This window comes from Trachinotus anak, unplaced genomic scaffold (genome assembly GCF_046630095.1).
Source record: "Trachinotus anak isolate AG129_WGS33_773 ecotype Australia unplaced genomic scaffold, CSIRO_AGI_Tana_v1 ptg000005l, whole genome shotgun sequence".
NCBI lineage: Eukaryota > Metazoa > Chordata > Actinopteri > Carangiformes > Carangidae > Trachinotus > Trachinotus anak.
The window spans coordinates 4,000,275-4,018,647 of NW_027273856.1; the positions used below are offsets into that span (position 1 = coordinate 4,000,275).

At 41.8% G+C, this 18,373-nt stretch overlaps 1 protein-coding gene across 1 annotated transcript in view; it reads right to left on the reverse strand.

Annotated features, from left to right (window-relative positions):
• dnah2 (dynein, axonemal, heavy chain 2) overlaps positions 1–18,373 on the reverse strand; it is a 64,217-nt gene that overhangs the window by 4,592 nt on the left and 41,252 nt on the right. The window contains exons 59-84 of the mRNA XM_071477867.1: positions 17,611–17,743; positions 17,071–17,210; positions 16,568–16,778; positions 16,270–16,386; positions 15,813–15,954; positions 15,048–15,217; positions 14,629–14,745; positions 14,338–14,502; positions 14,063–14,185; positions 13,722–13,870; positions 13,459–13,525; positions 11,996–12,146; positions 11,768–11,916; positions 11,087–11,220; positions 9,966–10,110; positions 9,584–9,783; positions 9,102–9,228; positions 8,544–8,730; positions 7,764–7,912; positions 7,352–7,535; positions 7,011–7,201; positions 6,623–6,814; positions 5,966–6,150; positions 4,608–4,842; positions 2,482–2,633; positions 1,849–1,963 (exon numbers count right to left, since the gene is read on the reverse strand). Coding sequence (XP_071333968.1) covers positions 1,849–1,963; positions 2,482–2,633; positions 4,608–4,842; positions 5,966–6,150; positions 6,623–6,814; positions 7,011–7,201; positions 7,352–7,535; positions 7,764–7,912; positions 8,544–8,730; positions 9,102–9,228; positions 9,584–9,783; positions 9,966–10,110; positions 11,087–11,220; positions 11,768–11,916; positions 11,996–12,146; positions 13,459–13,525; positions 13,722–13,870; positions 14,063–14,185; positions 14,338–14,502; positions 14,629–14,745; positions 15,048–15,217; positions 15,813–15,954; positions 16,270–16,386; positions 16,568–16,778; positions 17,071–17,210; positions 17,611–17,743 — 4,030 coding nt within the window. The remainder of the gene's footprint in view (positions 1–1,848; positions 1,964–2,481; positions 2,634–4,607; positions 4,843–5,965; positions 6,151–6,622; positions 6,815–7,010; positions 7,202–7,351; positions 7,536–7,763; positions 7,913–8,543; positions 8,731–9,101; positions 9,229–9,583; positions 9,784–9,965; positions 10,111–11,086; positions 11,221–11,767; positions 11,917–11,995; positions 12,147–13,458; positions 13,526–13,721; positions 13,871–14,062; positions 14,186–14,337; positions 14,503–14,628; positions 14,746–15,047; positions 15,218–15,812; positions 15,955–16,269; positions 16,387–16,567; positions 16,779–17,070; positions 17,211–17,610; positions 17,744–18,373) is intronic.

Below are 18,373 nucleotides of genomic sequence, written 5' to 3' on the forward strand. Positions count from 1 at the left end.
GGGATGGAGGGATAAATAAGGAGGACAGAGAGTCTATGAGGGGCTGTTGTTGCTGCACGGACCAGATGAGGCATGAAGAGATAGAGAGACAGAATACAACACAATGGAGGGAACACTAGAAGGGAGATGTACAAGGAGTGAAAATGATAAGAATGAGGAACCAAAGTACATACACACAAAAAAAACAGAGACATAGTGAAAAGACAGAAAGATGGATGAGAGCCAGAAATAGAAAGAAAAGAGAAAGACAGAATTGTCTACTTTACAAGTGGTCAGTAGAAGAGAGAAGCTCAGCTGGAGGCAGCAGCACTAATAGCTGCCGAATACTCCTATAAAAGGAAATAGATACACACACACACACACACAGATGCACATACAGTACACCCAGCAGGAATAAGCCGCTGGCTGGAGCACAATGAGCTCAGGGTCTTTTTAGGAAAGTGGAGCAGGCCTTGGATGGTTTACTTTGCTTATTACACTATGATTAGTCCACAGATGCAGTCTTTGTTCAGCCACCAAGGGCCAAGGTATGCTGCACCTGATGAACAGCTACCCACAAATATATATACATGTGCACAAACATGCACACAAACAAATGTACAGAGGTATATGGATACATGCTTTCATGCACATCCCACAATAAGGACAGAATCAGACGCCTGAAGATAAACATGAAATGCCCTACATGACTCCTGCTTAGTGGACACACACACACACACACACACACACACACACACACACACACACACACACACACACACACACACACACACACACACACACACACACACTTGAACAGAATCCAGAATCTTTTCTAGCCCCTTGACCCGAGCTGACAGCACCCTGTGTTCTCTCCTGACTGTAAAAAGAGGTCCAGTGATAATGAAGCCAGAATGGAGCGTTCAGACAGAATTACAGCTGGAACGCTGCCAGAGCCACATCACTGCGTGTGTGTGTGGTTGGACAGAGGAGAACAATAAGTGTGTGTCAGTGCAGCCAGGCAGAGTGATGGATAAATACACCTTTAATAACAGACCAGTGAGTCAGTACAGACACAGGCCTGCAGCTGTTGGACTGGCTGAGGAGAGCAGAAAAGATTGGTGCTGATCGGATCACAGTCAGAGATCAATACTCAAGACTCTCAATGGACTCTGTTAGATGGCAGCACACAATAGAAACCTGTCATACTTGTTGTAGAGAAAAAAGCTTGGATGCAAACAAAGTCAGAAAAAACAATGGAAAAATAAACATAGCTGTCTGCATTGAAACATTATCTGAGACCCTCACAAGGAAATACGTGGTCACTACTTGATTATCAGAGCAGCCGAACCAATAAAGGCTACATTTGTTTCATTGTTTACCTTGGATGTTTTCATGCTTTGCTACCTTTTTCAAAGCATTCTTTTTAAAATAATTAATCCTGTCTTTTTTGTCATGTGTTATTTCAGTACTCTCAACTTTCCAAAGGGAGGACAGTCTCAGTATGATTGATCCTACCAGCACTCCTTCATTCCTGTCTGTGAGATAAAAGGAAGGTAGCAGGTGCAGTCCCACGTCTCACATCAGGATGTCTCACCTCTCATACTGCATGTGCATCACACATACAATGTGTATCTCTCACGCACATACAGTATGTGAATGTGCATCATTCATACATTATAAGAAGTGAGAAGTTGAGAGCGCCTCAGCCAGCAGAGAAAAGATAACCACAGAATAAATGAAGGGAATAAAGCATATTCATGTGCTTCAAAAGAACTTGTGTTGTAGGAGAATTTAAGAAGACTGTTATTGTGGGTGATTTGTGTGTGTGTGTGTGTGTGTGTGTGTGTGTGTGTGTGTGTCTGGCACCTTTTCCCACAGCGGTGGTACACGGGCGTCATAGATGCAGTGGAAGGTCTCCTCCAAGCTGGATGACATCACCACTAAGCCTTTGATCCCTTTCTCCAACTCCACCAGAGACAAACTAAGACACAAACATACACAGTTGCAGCAGCATATCTGTTATCTTTACCCCCTTGTGTTGTATTAGTATTTAGTCCTCACTGCTTCCTAGTCTGGATCGACTGGAATTGCCCTGCACCTCAGACATAATAACACAAACAAACAGGCTGGGTATTTTTTCTAATTGTTCTATGTAGCATATTCATTTTATGTGGGTTGTAACTTAAACACAATCATTTTTGCCGGAGTTTCTTATGTAAGCCTAAACCTGGCTAAATGTGTAATAATTGATATATATGATGAGAGATTGCAAATAATACTTAATGTTTTTGGAATACAAGGAGATATTCAGCTTAATAACCACACTGATCTGCCACCACTCTACTAAATATTGGCCTACTCAGATTCATGTTCCTTCTTCTACCCCACATTATTCCCTCATTTATTCATTTTGTATACATTTATCTGTATAAACCACCCATCAGCCCTCTATTAACTGGAGCTCTCATTGCACCACACACACACTATCCCACTTCATACATGATGGTGTCCAGCAGAGAGTTGTATCTCTGGATCTCTTGTAGCAGGACCACATTAAGAGGTGACGGGTTGTCCTGGAGGAGAGACCTGGTGCCCTCATAGTCAATCAATGCTGGAATCTTCCCACGAACGTCTCCCAACAGCCGTAACACCTAGAGGCACCGAAGAAACGTTGTACAAAAGCAGATGAGATATGTTATATGATGTTATATTATGTTCACAGATGACTGTCAGATGTTGGAGCTGTATAAAATTAGACACCTTACAACGGCTTGGGCTGAGAGTCTTAATTGTAATTCTTTCCAAAAGAGAGACACACACACACTCCAAAGTACCCCAACAAGCACAAGAAACACTAAAAAGGGGCTGGATGATGACACTAAGAATTATCAGCTGAACTCACACCTGTTTGTCGGCATCATTTTATTGCCGTAACATGTAAAGCACATTTAAAGCACTGAGAGAAACTACTGCCAAACCACAGCCAGTTTGTTACAGTGGACACTGGACATACAGGAATGGCAGACGGTTTCAAAAGGATCCTGCTCACTTCACTTTCAAAACAAAACAGTCATCTCTGGCTTTCAAAGACATATCTAAACCTGAATACAAAACATGCAGCATGTGGTAGCTCTGTTTCATACAATTTGAGTGTTGTGTTATACAAAGTGTTAGACTAACAGAACACATGCGATATCAATTTCAGACAGCAACAAACAGATTCAGTTCTCAGGTTTTCAAGGGTACCCTTTGAGACCTCTCCTAAAACTTTATAGCACACTTTTCTCCACAAAGAAGCACAGATTCCTGGATCTGTATCTTATTACACCAGTGACCCTCTGCCACTGCTGTGTAACCACATGGATGTGTCAGGATTGCAGGGAAAAATCAAATATACAGTCGATATGGTCTCTATGGAGAGAACCTTTCAAAGCTAGTCATTATTTTGAGTAGCTATTGTTTTAATATCTGTGTTTGAAATAAATTAAGTTTGGTTGTTTTATCCATAAACAATTTTAAATGATTTTCCAGAAAATTTACTACATCAACATTTATACTGTAACATAAAATTATACAGTGATGGAGGATTTTATTCATACACTCAGCTCTAATCTGGGACTCTGGCCAGAGAGAACATTCATCCATGTGCCAGGCCAGAGTCCTCTACTATGCAGCAGCTGATCTTGACTGGATATAAAATTGCTCTTACTACTCAGATTGGTGAACATGATGAAAACAATCACAAATGCCATAGGAACTAATTTAATGGCTGAAAACAAAAACAGTATCAGGCACACTGTAGGTGATAAAACAAGTCACATTACAGCTGTAGAGCAATCAGGGGTATTATTGCATATTAAACTTGGCTGGAATTAACATTTGGCTGAACGCACTGAAACATAATGAGGTCTGATGACCTGTCGTAAGCTTTAAGTGAGCTAGATGACAATAAGGTATCAAGAACTGATCACATCATCTGAAATACATAACCTCAGTTTCTTCCTGACGCTTGTTTTACTGTCTGTCTAGTTCATGGCATTCAACATGACCATGATCTCAGTGTTGTTATTTCTGTGCTGTGTTGTGATGACTAAAAACCTATAGCCCTTTCTGAGATCTGACAGTTTGGATTTTTTAGATTTTATTAGAGGTCAACCATGAAAAACTTTCTGAAAAAAATGAACGTCAGAGGATTATCTATGTATACACTTAGCGTGCTGGTATGCCTTCCAGGCCATGCAGGCAGACAGCTGGTAAATTGTATCATATACATTTTTGTTCAAATTATATACAATACATGTTTTGGGGTAGTTAAATGCATGTAAAGTAAAATAGGTGAGACTTTTGATAATCTCATAATTATTTGTATTTGTATGCAGATGACTTCGACTTTTTTCACGAAGTGCTGATCTTCAACAGTTGGTCCCAAAACAGAGTGTGATCTGAAATCTAATGCCACTGAGAGTTCAGATTATTAGCTTTAAAATTCTACTGACATGGAGATGCTTAAATTAATATCTGTGCATACTTTATGACAGAGATGAAACTATATGGCCATGATACTGTGCTACTATGGTGTAGATATAAAACCTACATCATCTAATGCAAGTCTGTACTCCCCTCACCTTATCTTCTCTACTTGGCCTTGCCCCTGCAGTAGTGGGGCTGGTGACCTGGGGCTGCAGGGAGAGCAGGGTGTCAAACAGCGTTCTGGTTTCAGCAATCTGACTGGCAATGTCAGCATTGGGGTGCTGGCCAAACACCTCAGGGTTCTCTGTGGATGGCAGCATGCTGATATGTTCCTTGTATACAGTCTGGGGACCATCACGGGGGATGTAGTAGGAGGTTAAGGGAGACAACCTGAGAAAGGGGGGGTGACAGAGTATAAAGTCAGTGATATGAAATGATGTTTATAAACAGTGGTACAGGAAAGGAAAAACTGTCATCTATTTGCATATGTAAATAGTTGACAACAGGCTACACAAGAGCACATTTTGAACACATTTCTCAATGTTCTGTACAACATTCTGTACATTCTCCCATCTGTATATCTATTAATATAAACAACTAGTGCTGTAGCATCAAACCTGTGAAGCTGTAAACAAAGATATTGCATGCATTAATTTAATTTGTGTCATTACCTTTAATGGCAAATAGCTTTGAGAGTCTCAGGGCACAGTATTAGGGCTATTGTTCTCCCAATTGTATTTCCTGCCAAAGCAGTGACCCATGACCCAGTTTCCCTGTAGAGATTATTTTCATCTCATCTAATGTAATTCAGTATAATAATTCAAGTGCAGCGACACAAAACCCTTAGAATAAGAATAACAAAAATACACTCAATTTTAATGTATTGATGATACCAAAATAAATGTTCTACTGGGGGCAGCTGCAGGAAGTGTTTTCATTGTACTGCAGGACAGTCACTGTCCTTCACCACAGCTGCACAAAAAACATCCTATGGGTCACTCTGCCTGAATGCAGTGCAAGACAGGTTATTCTCCAAATATACATTTATGTACAGTGTTCTTTGTATGGTCCATATTGATTTGAGCTGATGCATTAAATGTGTTTTTTTCAAAGTGGTTGTTTAGAAACATAAGGGGTGGACACAATATTTGTGCAAGTAATAAAGCAAACAAAAAAAGCTGAGGACTAATGGCTCATGTCAGTGTGCAGAAAGAACCACAATGTGTCTGCAATAATCTAATTGTCCACTTGGTAGTGCTGGCACTCTGTGACCTGCAAGGAGCTTTAACAGGGAGTTGAAGTGTCCTCCGGTGCTGTAGTGCAGCCAAAATTTGCATCCTGGTGAAATGATTTTACAGCTGGTCTGTATTCATTTGAAGACTAAAATATCTAAATGTCTAGGCATAGGATCCTCTGCAGTTCCAACTGCATGTTTGATTATTGCTTGTACTGGTATATATTTCCATACAATAAGCTGTGGTGAAATAAATATGTGTGTGTTATAGGGTCTCACTTGAAGTAGGGCTGGTTGACAGCAGCATCACAGAAGTAATCATTGATGTAAGTGGTCAGAAGACGTCTGTCCCAGTCATCGGTGACATGACCTCCATAGTTGACTCCAGCAATGAGGTACTTCAGTGCATCCCAGGGAATCTCCTCATACTCATCCAGGTACAGACTCAGCAAACTCTCACTCACCTGGGGGTGCATCGATTAGATGATTTAACAGACTGACTTTGAAATGCATAACAACACACTGAGGGTGAGTAAAATGGTTCTTCTGCAGAGAGTAGACAGAAACAGTGAAGACAGAGTAGAGAAGACAGATAATTTAACAAAGGCTATAAGTACTGTTCAGTCCCATGCACTTGAACTAGATTGTCATTATCCATCAGCCTAATCAGCCTTTACTCTGACAGGCCATAAAATGACTTTTCTGCTTGACTTAAGCCTATATTTGTGGTTTAGAGCAGATTACTGACAAGGAAACATCAGCCATGCATAAATTCCACTTAATCACCACCACGCCATGATCATCTTCACAGTATCATTCATTATTTTTAACCACCAACATCTTCTATAGACTGAACAACAGAGTGGTCTTTCTGTTTTTGCTCTGTTCTTTCCAATAGCTGTCACTATTTCCTCCAGTATCAGATGAGGCCCTGACCTCAAAGTCAGAATCGTTGAATCCATAAACAATGTTCCAGCCCAGCTGAAGAAACTTCTTCCTCTCCAGGAGGATGCTGTGAAAAAAGCAAAGGGAGAAGAGCAGCCTCCGGTAGAAGACGGGTCTTGAGCAGCGGTTGAACTGAGACTCCGTCACCAGCTGGTACAGACGCTTCATGTTAGCTTTCACACCCTGAGGACAGTGAGCAGTGTTAACACTAGGAAGGGTATTATGTGGAGGATAGACAGTATATCTTACTGTAGAATGCATGTTGGCAAATAATACTTAATATACAAAGAACTTCTGTGTAGATTTGTTTCCATCTATATTATGTACATATATGTGCCTGTGCAGTAGTCTGGAAATATGTATGTGTGAGCACATGCACCTTTGGTGGTTCAGTGGTCATCTTGATGCCGGCCTGCAGGATGGTAATGGGAAATTCAGGGTGAGGCGAGGAGCTGAGCCAGAGTCTGAAGTTGGAGTGGGGCTGCTGCACTTGTAGCTGCTCCACTAGTTTGTCCAGTTCAGGCATCCATGAGAGGGAGAGGTGGCAGTTGGCAAGGAATACCCAGTGACCTGTGCAGAGAAAAAGAGGTCTTGAGATAAGCTGATAAAAAAAGATAAAACATTTAAAAGAAAAAGTTGTAGAAGAAAAAACATTGCTTAACAGCAGAATAAATCAGAGACAGAGTAGCTGGAAGAAGGATAGAGGAACTGGTGTTGTACCATTTTTGACGCCCTCTTCGATCATGCTCTTGGCAATGGGGGCCTGTCCTTGGCCCAGAGAGAGAGCATGGAAGTGCTTACTCTTGCCAGAGGCCTCAGCCAGCTGCAGCAGGGCCCCAGTGGGGTCAACCCCAGGAGACAGGACAAAAATCAGAGGAGTCCTGCAGGTGGATCCCTCCACAACCTGGGAAGAGGACAGAGAGAGAAGAGTCAGCAAGGAAGGAGAAAGAAAATGAGAAATGACACTGTGAAAACACTGTGATTGGCTTCCTGAGTTTTGTTTTTGAGAGATAGGATTACATAAACGAGATGTATGAAGCACATAATTCATTCATTTAAATTCAGAGTCGCCAAACTAAAACTCAAGACAGAAAAAGCAACAGGGGTTAAATGGAAAAGAGCTGACACTCACAGCTTTCATGTCAAGAACAGGGGGCTCCACAAAGTGAGAGTCAAGGTTCTTAACAATGAAGGAGGTGACACAGAAGGAGACACGGTCCTGACGCAGGGATCGCACAACCAACATCTTCTGGAGCTCATTACATTTATTCTCCCAATCACCTAGAAAAAAAACAGAGAAGAAGGGGAGAGGGAGGGAGTTCAAGAGACTTTGAAAATCATTAAACAGAAGGGCTTTGAACAAAGGATTTAATGAAAAGAAAAGTTGAAAGAAATGTAGAATATAAGTATACTTCCACAGCCCTCAGCAGGGGCTGTGGCAAAATCTTCCTCTTATCATATTCATCCTGAGCCAAACTTTGTCAAATCTAATTCCTACTGATGAAATAAAGCAAAAGAAGACATACACACACACATACACACACATACACACACACACACACACACACACAGACACACACACACACACACACACACACACGCTCTCTCTCGCTCTCTTCTATGTCTTCAGTGAACCAACCATTAATAGATCCTTAGTTGTCAGAAATAGCAGAGGAAAATATTCATTATCACTGGGGTATAATGTACTGCATACACACACAGTAGGGTTTTTATTGATTACAGAAAGCATTTAAAGGTACTAATGTAACTTCAGCACAAAGGTGAAACCTGTCAATGTGCACCAGCTTGGACATACTGCCTGTCTCACACACCCACTCTTTTGGTAGTCTTTTTGAGTATGCTCCAACTTCATTGTTCCTAGTGGGAAGAATTTCCCTCAGAAACAAAGTACCTGGTAATGTGGCGTTCTCTGGCTCAGCACTGGTGAACCAAAGGTTCCAGTCTTGGGGGTATTGTTTAAAGGAATCCATGATGCCGTGGAAGTTGGGCAGCTTATTCAGCTCTGTGATGTTGTCCCAGCTGGAGTCTACCAGCCAACTGGTACAGGGGTTTTGCATCTGATTCTTCTTATTAAGTACCTAAAAACATACCCTTCAGTTTATCGGAAGTCATACTTACATCAGTGTATCACTACATACACCAAATAACCCATATTACTCATACAGTACCAGACCAGTTGCAGTGATATCAAAGAAATGCACTGGTGAAGAAAGACAGTTATGAAAACCTTATTTTCTAATGGCTGTGGCAAGCTTGGGAAAAACATTGTGAAGACAGGAACTATCTTTGAAGGGAAGCATAACCTCTACATGGTTCTACATTTAAACACAGCAGAAATTATTTTGGGACACTAAGTGTGTTTGAAAATAAAATGTTGGTCTGGTTGGATTATGCTAAATCAGATATAAGGCAAAGACAAGATGTTTGTGTGTGTTCTGTGTTTTCTTACGAGTCCTCCTCGGAGGAAGAAACTGTACTCATCCATGTTGAGTTTGCCAGCCACCTCCAGGATTTTGGCACACATCTGGAAGCTGAAGAGTAGCTTATGGACCTCAAACAGACCTTGACATGTGTACCTGCAGAGGATGACACACTGAGTTAGCTAGAGTAACTCCACAGGCCTATGCCTATTTATGTTTGTGATTGCCATATCAGAAACTGTTAAAACCAACTGATAAGTTATGACATAAATGTCTTTAACCCGCCTTACACTGTGCTCCTACACTGTACACCTTAAATGATGAAACACCTTACATGCAGTATAACCCCAGGAGGAGCTCTCTTCTCACTCACTCAGTGTTTGGAAAGGCTCCAGCCCTTCTACACACCACAGTGCTACAGCTTTTGCTTAGCTTTGTATGTCTCACAAAAAGGCTCATGATCTTTCTCTGTCCATAAAAAACATTGACTGAATGATGCATCTGTCCTCACCTGTACACTGCATATGTGTGGTAGTCATTGAGGTTGGTGATCCTTTCCTCCAGCTTCTGGCTGCGCTTGCTCTTTTCTATGCTGAGGTTGAAGAGGTTAATGTAGGAGTCCAGTGAGAACTGGTACATGGGGTCAATGCGGCCCATGTCGTTTAGGATGAAGAAGAGAATGGAGGCTCGCTGGGCACATGGGCGGTAGGCCTGTTAAGAGCCAGCACTTTAAGCTATATGCACATACACATACTCTATGCACAAAGTGACATGGAAAATGCATATACACCACAGATACAGCTTCTTATAGTTTACAGTATGTAAAGATTAGGTTGCAATTTATCATCAGAACCGGTGAAAAGCAGCAACCCCCCTCTGCCCCTACACCTGACCTCTCTGGCAGAGTCGATCTTGATTTCGGTCTGTTCACTGCTGTCCAGCTGCTCTGCAACCTCAGTGGCCGTCACTTTGGATGTCTGCAGGGTGTTCACCAGCTGCACATCGTCCAGCAGTGAGCCAGTCGCCTCATTCAGCAGCCTAGTGGAATAGATAAAGACAGACCAAGAAAAACATTTGCACACACAAATATGTAAGGGCTCACACAGATAAAAATGTAAGTTTATAAATGCAAGTTTTAGAAATGAGTCATGTAATTCCTTAATATATGAAACAATAACAAATCATATTTTCACATATAAATCTTATTAAGTGCTCTTTCCTTGGGAATATCAACATTTGGAATAAAAAGGAAACCATGAGGCTTTAAGATGTGAGTTTTGCTTATGAACTACCCAAAAAACAATTTCTAGTAGAACTTCCTGACAAAAGAACATCATATGCTTTAAAAGACAAATCATGCACTATTGCAGCATGAAGCTAAGCTGTGATGATCGGCTCAGCTGTTCTGCTACTACGTTGTTGCTAAGCTGTTATTTATATGAGTGGCCAAAAATCTGTGTTAATCAGGTTTCCTGTTTATGTGACATGATCAGATCACTATGGAATCGGACAGTAGGTGTTTGAACTTGTTGCTGTGGTGCTACCGGGTGGCTGTTAAGTGACTTACATAACAAGTGGATATGGTCACATGGTCTCTGAAGTATTACTATAAAGTTGTTAGATGAAATTCAGTGGTAGATAGGGTGTTATTCAGTGGCCTCCTGGTCAAGTACTTTTTCAAGTACTGCTATTGAACTGAAAAGTGACCAACAGTAGTTGACAGGGTAGAGCTACCAGGTTGCTATTTTCTATTACTAGTAGACTATTAATAATTAAGACTAGTACCAGAGTTTTGGCCTTTAACAAATCTTCATTTCACTACCTTTGATCACTGGTTCTTAGGGAGGCAGGCCTTCACAACTGCTACAACTATTACTGTTACAGTTGGTATTATACTACTAATACGAACTGTAACAGTAATAGTTGTACTACTAATATTAATAATATTGGTTATTCAACTAAACTCAATTTTGTCCACTTTGTGAACACAATATGCGTAAAAAAGCTTAACAACCTGAGGATCTCATCCTCCAGTTCCTGCAAGCTTCTCTTGCCAGAAGCAATGCTGATCACCAAAGAGTCCTTCTGTTCCTCGAGATCTGGACGCTCCTTACGCACCACAATCCCCAACAGTTGGGCTTCCAGTCCCTGCATGCATGCACACACAAACAAACACACAGACAGAGAAGTACACAACAGTTAAGTAGAGTCAAAACATACAAAAGAATATACTTGCACACACAAATGGATGGTAAATGGACAGCCTCACATATATATATATATATATATATGTGAGGGGTGAATGGGTGAATGTGGCTTCCATTGTAATGTAATGTAATTCCATTGTAATGTGCTTTGAGAGGTCTATATAAGTGCATACATACATATATACATACATACATACATACATATATATATATATGTATGTATGTATGTATGCACTTATATAGACCTCTCAAAGCACATTACAATGGAAGCCACATTCACCCATTCAGACACACATACAATGCTTTATTCTACACCTCTAGCACTACCATTCACACACGCTCACACACTGGTGGAACAGCCAACACGGGGTTCAGTATCTTGCCCAAGCTCACTATGACAGACTGGAGGAGCTCCGGATCAAACCACTGACCTTCTGATAAAGGCACCTTCTGATAACGACCTGCTACCTCCTGAGCCACACACTGACCTGCTCCATGACAGCAAAGTTGACTATGGTGGTCTTTGTAGAGATTTCTGGTGTGTAGTGGGGGTTGGACAGTTTGGTGGTGATGTAGAAACGAAACTCTGGACTGTACTCCACCTCCTTATCACCCAGCTTCAACAGCAGCCTGCCGCCTGGTAAAAGCACATTTTCTTCAGAAAACATTAATGGTTGATATTTTAATTTGTTAATTTGTGTATGTGTCTGTCTGACCTATCCGTGTCAAGGACTTATTGAGAATTGGATTGAGAGATGGGTCCAACTCCTCCTGGACATTCTGCAGCAAAACAGGATTCCCAAACTGGATGGCATTTTCCAGCACCCGCAGGTAGTCTGGCATTTGAAAGTCTATTACTTTCAGACCCTGCACATGTGGACACACACACATACACACCCACACCCACACACACACACACACACACCCACACCCACACCCACACACACACACACACACACACACACACACACACACACACACACACACACACACACACACACACATATACACACACACAGGAGGGCAAAGAGAGCAATTGAGCAACTGAGTACAGCTGGAGAAACAGAGCAGAGTTGAGACACAACAAAACACAGCCTGTCACACACAGGCACATACAAACAGCTTCAGAAACAATCAGGCATCTCTATTGTGAAAAGTTCAAACTCAACCAGTGGGGTAAGACTTTGAAGTGTCAGTGTCACTTGAAGTCAGTTCCACTTAGATTGTGCAAAACACTGGAGGGCAGTGTTCCCAACTTCAGTATTCACTTGTGGGAAATCTAAAGTTAGCGAGTCCTGGAAGAGCAGTGTTAAATTTGAGAAGGGGAGTGTGATATATTGAGGCAGGCATTTAGTAGAAGACATTTGTAAACATAACGTTTATAGTTCTTCTAATGTTGCTAGTGAGGACCAGCTTACTTTTTTATATATTGCACAGTGATGACTATGATATTTATCTCCTGTAATTAAACACACAGTGGTAAACTGGATTAAAATAAGGAACTGAAAGACAAACAGATAGATAGGGGGAGATAGACAGAGAAAAGCTTTAAGAAGGAAACAATTTCAGTACAAAAACAACACTCAAAAACACTGCAGTTGCAATCTGTCATATTACTGCTACAGTCTAATTGTCCATAAATGTTACATTCTGGCTACATTGAAAACACCCAGCTAGAACAGGGGGCATTAAAGCAGATGCAGTAATAAAGAACTGGCCAGATATGAAGGAAGGGGAGAGAGGAGGTGAGTGTGGAGGGAAAACAGACATTCAGTCCTGGTAGGAGCATATACATAAATAAACACCTAATAAATTATAAATACCTTGTTTATGGCTTTTGTGTGGCTTTCCATCACTGATGCCTTATCTGATATCCAGTCAAAAATTACCTTCTTTAAATTTGACCAAAATGCATTGCTCGCTGCAACGTCTGTGTTGATTGATTAGTTTATTTCTTTTTCTACTATTTTTCTACTAAGATGTTAGGTCTAAAATACACTGATTGCTGGCCTTGACCTGTTAAAGCTTGAATACATTGATTCATTTGGCTGCAGCCATATCTGTTTCTTATGCAGAAACTTCAATATCTATCATTGTTCCAGAAATTTAACTCTCCTACAGTAAAGACTCAGGTAGACTGAAAAAGAATCAGAAGAAGCTTGGCTGAGTCCAGACTTACTCTGTTCATCTCCATATTCTTGATCCACTTCAGAGCTTGGCCTTGAGGGTCCACCACCAGTGGCCATCTTGAGAGAAAGATAACAAATAAATGAAGTCAATTTGTATTTACAGTATGAAACACACATTTCATTCTGTGAACACAACCAAATCCAAACTGAACAAAAACAAATCCCAAAGCATTTAACTTTGCAGTCTTTCTGGACAATAGCTATTAGAAGTTATTAAACCATTTATTAAGAAATTAGGTCTACACATACTGACCGATTTCCACGGGTGACGATAACTCCATTCTCAGTAGAGAATGCGTCGGAGGGCAGGCCCTGAATGTTCCACTCCCTCACTGCTGTAGGTTTGGACAGAAAAACTGCAAAACTGAACCCTGGTGTGCAGGGGATCTCCAGGTCCCGTACCTGAGCAGGGGGCAAACAGAGAGCATGAGGGGAAAAAAGAATGCAGTAAAACATGGGGTTTGCTGGAAACACAAGCACAAAATGTTTCAGTTTAAGAAGATACTTAAGTTTCATGACTAGCTAGTAACAGTAGAGGGAGTACAAGTAGATGGCAAGCTTTGTTTTTATGTGGTGTTTGTGTCTGTGTGTCACCTCCTTCATCCAGATGGCAAGCAGCTCATCTCTGTAGTTGGAAAGGAAGGGTCCCATGTAAGACAGGAAAGACGCTGCTAGCAAGCAGTCCCCTACGAGGTATCCCATGTTCTCTTCAAGACCCTGAAGCATACACACATACAGATTACACAGGTCTTTGAAAGGTTTCTAAAATGCCCTAAACAAACCCCTGGAAGGATGGTGACTTCAAAGGACCAATTTTCAGGCCTGAGAGTGTGTGTGTCTGTGTGTGTGTGTGTATGTGTATGGCCTACAGCAACTCTCTCCTCCCAGCGGACCCTCTCTCCGGCAAGTCCAGTCACCAGTTTGTCAGCTCGGTCCAGTTTCACCTCCATCTCATCTGATTTCTTCCTCAAACTCTCCTTCATGGCCAGTTTCTCACCGTGCTGCTTCTTCAGCTCCTCTAGCTTCTCCGCCACCTGCTCTCACACACACAATTGTGTTGGTCTTGTCGTGTGTAAATAGGACTTACTCTACCATTGCATTTGTATATAAACTTGACATGAGCTCATCAGGCTGGCTGCTAGATGCACTGAGCTCCGCACCTCTCGTAGTTTGTTCTGGGCCGCAGCCAGTGCAGCCTGTTTCTCTGCGAGCTGGGCCGTGGCAGCATTCAGTTGGGCTCGCTTTGGCTCCACCACTCTGAAGATACTCCCATAAACCTGAAGGAACAGTGTACATATCCATGGGTTTAGGTTTGCTTCCCATTTTCCTAACAGATAGGAGTCTTGTTGTTTGTTTACTCCTTTGCTGCTGTGTAGTAACGCTCCTAAAGCACACAGCTTATTGTGGATTTGTGCGAGTGTGTACACTGTGTCAAAATTAGCACCACAGTCTTCATGCATTAAATAACTCATTCATAAATAATAATTACAAAATATTGTGTGCACTTTTGAGTTGATGGTGTACATTTATATGTGCAAGCCTGTGTGAGACAGTGTGTGTGATTGTGACACCCTCTTACCTCCATGGCTCTGACCCACATGCAAAGGGACTTGGCAGCCAGTGACACTTTGCCGATGATCTCTGGATGGAAGTCTACCTGTCTGCAGTACTGACCGATCTTCTTCAACACACGGTCTGATATATTGTCCTTGTCAAAGTGAACTAATGTTTTGATGAAGTTGGCCTCACCTGCCAGAGACATGTCAAAGTCACATAGGTCAGAAAACCATAAAAATGTCATTTATTTTGCTCAGATCTTCTTATATGTGGCCCTCAGTTTGACTAACCTTCTACAAATCAGCATTTTTCAAAGAAAGAAGTTCTGACCTGTTTGGAACTCTGTTGTGTTCTCCCTACATCACAGTGCAATTTAGTGTGATCTGTTTTTTGACAACTCTACTCAGCTTTGCAATCAGCAGGTGGGAAATGCCAGTCCCTTGCACTGCTCTTAACCATGACCACATCTTGTGCCTCAGAGAGTTGGAGCCAGGCTACAGAAAACCCTCACATCACATGATGAGTGCTCAGCAGAGGAAACAATGACGTTGACTTAGTAAAGTTAATGACAATTAAAGAGTGAATGGCATTCCTAAGGGGACTTCTAATATAGTATCTTAATCTCACTCTTTCCAGTTACATATTTCCTTTTTTGTATAACTATACCCAATCTGTACTTGTCTGGTTTTACTCTTTCCATTTTTGGAGCCTTTCCCCAGTTACTTTGTTTCTTTGACAAACTCTCCCTTTAGCCATCCCTAAACTCTGCACTGCTGCTGTCTCTCACCCAGCTGTCTCTTGGCCTCTGCCCAGGTAGGCTCCTTGCCCTGAAGGGTCATGACAGCCTGCATCACTGTCTCCACCAGTGCTGGGGGACGGCCATATGACTTGATCTCCGTCATGTCCTTCTTATTCAGAGACTCCAGAGCCTACATGCAAAAAGTGGAAGATATAGAGAACGTGTGGATGCAAAAAGGCAAAGTATGCTGCTTGCTAAGTCATGTTTAATTCAATTTTAGACAGACAGAAAGCACACCCGCAAATGACAAAGTTCTTCCATTATAGTAGAAGAGAACTACGCCAGTCAAATATACTGAAAGATTAAGAATCATTATTCATCAAATATCCAGGAAATGAATCAACCTGAAATAATAATGAAGACAGTGAGCACACACAGTAAAAAACAAAACCCAAAAGACAGAGAGACTGGATTAAAATAGTCAGGACAGACAGGACAGATCTACCTTCATAGCCTCCTCCAGTGCAGGCAGAGCCTCGTCCAGATCTCTTTGTGCATTCTCAGCCATGGCTTTACACTGTAACTCTTCAGCCGCAATTTTCTCACTATTAGCACTCACCGCCTCAACACAAACACACACAGTCATAAAGTTGTGTTACTGACTATTATCTGTCTCTTTGTAACTACCACACTTTCATTGCCTGTAAATACCTTAACCAAACTATTTATCGATCTATACTAATCAATATCTTCTTTAATATATTTAGTCATTTATGTGCATGTGAACTTTTTGTGATACCTACCTTCTGCTGCTTGTCAGCCTCTATCTTCTGCTGCACAATGACAGACAGGTACTCCTCACACTGTTTCTGGAACTCGGCCACCTGCTTCTTGGCCTCCTCGAGCTCCACAGACATGGCCTCCACCTTCTCCCGGGTGTCACTGATCTTGAGAAGGCCGTTACGCAGCTTGCTCACCTGCTCCCCCAATTCACTGTGTTTCTCTCCCAACAGCCTGGATGGACAAACACACGCAGACACAGAAACACACGCACAATCAGATGACTAACAAGGTGAGTGTGACAGAGACAGTCAGGTAGTGAAATGAACTGACCAGGTTAGTGTTATGCTCTTGCTTGCTCTGGTTTAGTACTGATGCATACAAATACCAGTATTGTTAGGGTTACTGTGTTTACACATTATGTGTGCACACTCACTCCTACAACAGCACCAACATAGTGAATCTTTATTAAAGAAAAGAGACAAAAAGAGGAGCAAGAGTAAGGAGAAAGTTAGAAGGTGCCTACTTCTTGTATCCAGACACCAGCTCCAGGTAGTTGGTGGGTGTCACATAATTGTGTCTTCTCAGCTCCACCTTCATCCTTTGGGAGATCTGTGCCACCGACTGGTGTGTGGTCACAAAGATACTGGCAACCTTTGTCTGGATCTGTAGCATATGTAAACATGTTGATCTGACATTCAAATAATAGCAATGCAAATAATTACTATTTATTTATTGATGTGGGGATTGGTATACCTTAAGAGTCAGAGCAGGGTTTAGTGCAGTTCAAAATATAGATTTTTGTTTTCTAATCTTTTTTCACGAGTTTTACACATTGGGACTCAAGTGATATCAATTAAAACCAGCCCTTTAGAATAGGATTCCCATTAAACTCATTGTGAATGAGGTCTGGTTTTAGAGCTTGTACTGTAAATGCAAATTGTGGCAGAGAATGTTTAACAAGCACAAAAATTACAGCTGTTAATATGGAAAACTGAAAGATAAAGCACTCAGGTGCCATCCTCTCCCATGTGTTTCTCTGTGCGTGTGTGTGTGCATGCCTCACCCCTTCCAAGGACCCCAGCTCTAGTCCATCCAAGTACCTCTCAGCTACCTCGAGCAGAGCATCTTTGGGCCACTCACAGAACCAGTCAATGGTAGTGCAGTTGACCAGTGCTGGGTACTGGAGAATGCGGTTCCTGTTGACAAACAGCTATTTAATTGTATTCATATATAATTTGTTGACATAATGATCCTCATTATAGCCCTGTGGACACAGGGTCAGTAAACTAGTGCAGGTCCATTTGGCAGATCATTGAGGAGAATAATAAAGCTGTGATGCAGCCTGGATAAGCTTCTAAACAGTTTTTTCCCTCAAATGCCGTCCTTTCAGAGGGGTATTTTAAAATGGATATGTATATATGACTGGCTAGTTTTAAACAGAATGACACAAAAGCTCTTAACAGACTCATACAGTAAAGTATGGCAGAGTGTGCTCCAGACCTACAGTGTGAGTCGGTGAGTTGAGCTGGTTAATTGGTGTAGGGCTCCCTGAGTTCTGGCAGTGTGATATGAATCCTGCTAACAGCTAGTGGTGAGAAGGCCAGGATGCCTCGTCACACAGAGAATGGTGATTAGCTGTGGGTGAAGGTGCCTGCCAGCCCAATTAGCACCATCATGTGTGACCACTACCCTGTGCCACTAATTACGACCAGGCCATCAACGCTCGAGGGGGAAGACATGTGTGAGTGTGTGTGACAAAGAAAACGGAGAATGAATAACAGAAAATGTGTCCATCTAAGTTTGTGCTACGTCTGTGTGTGTAGTCA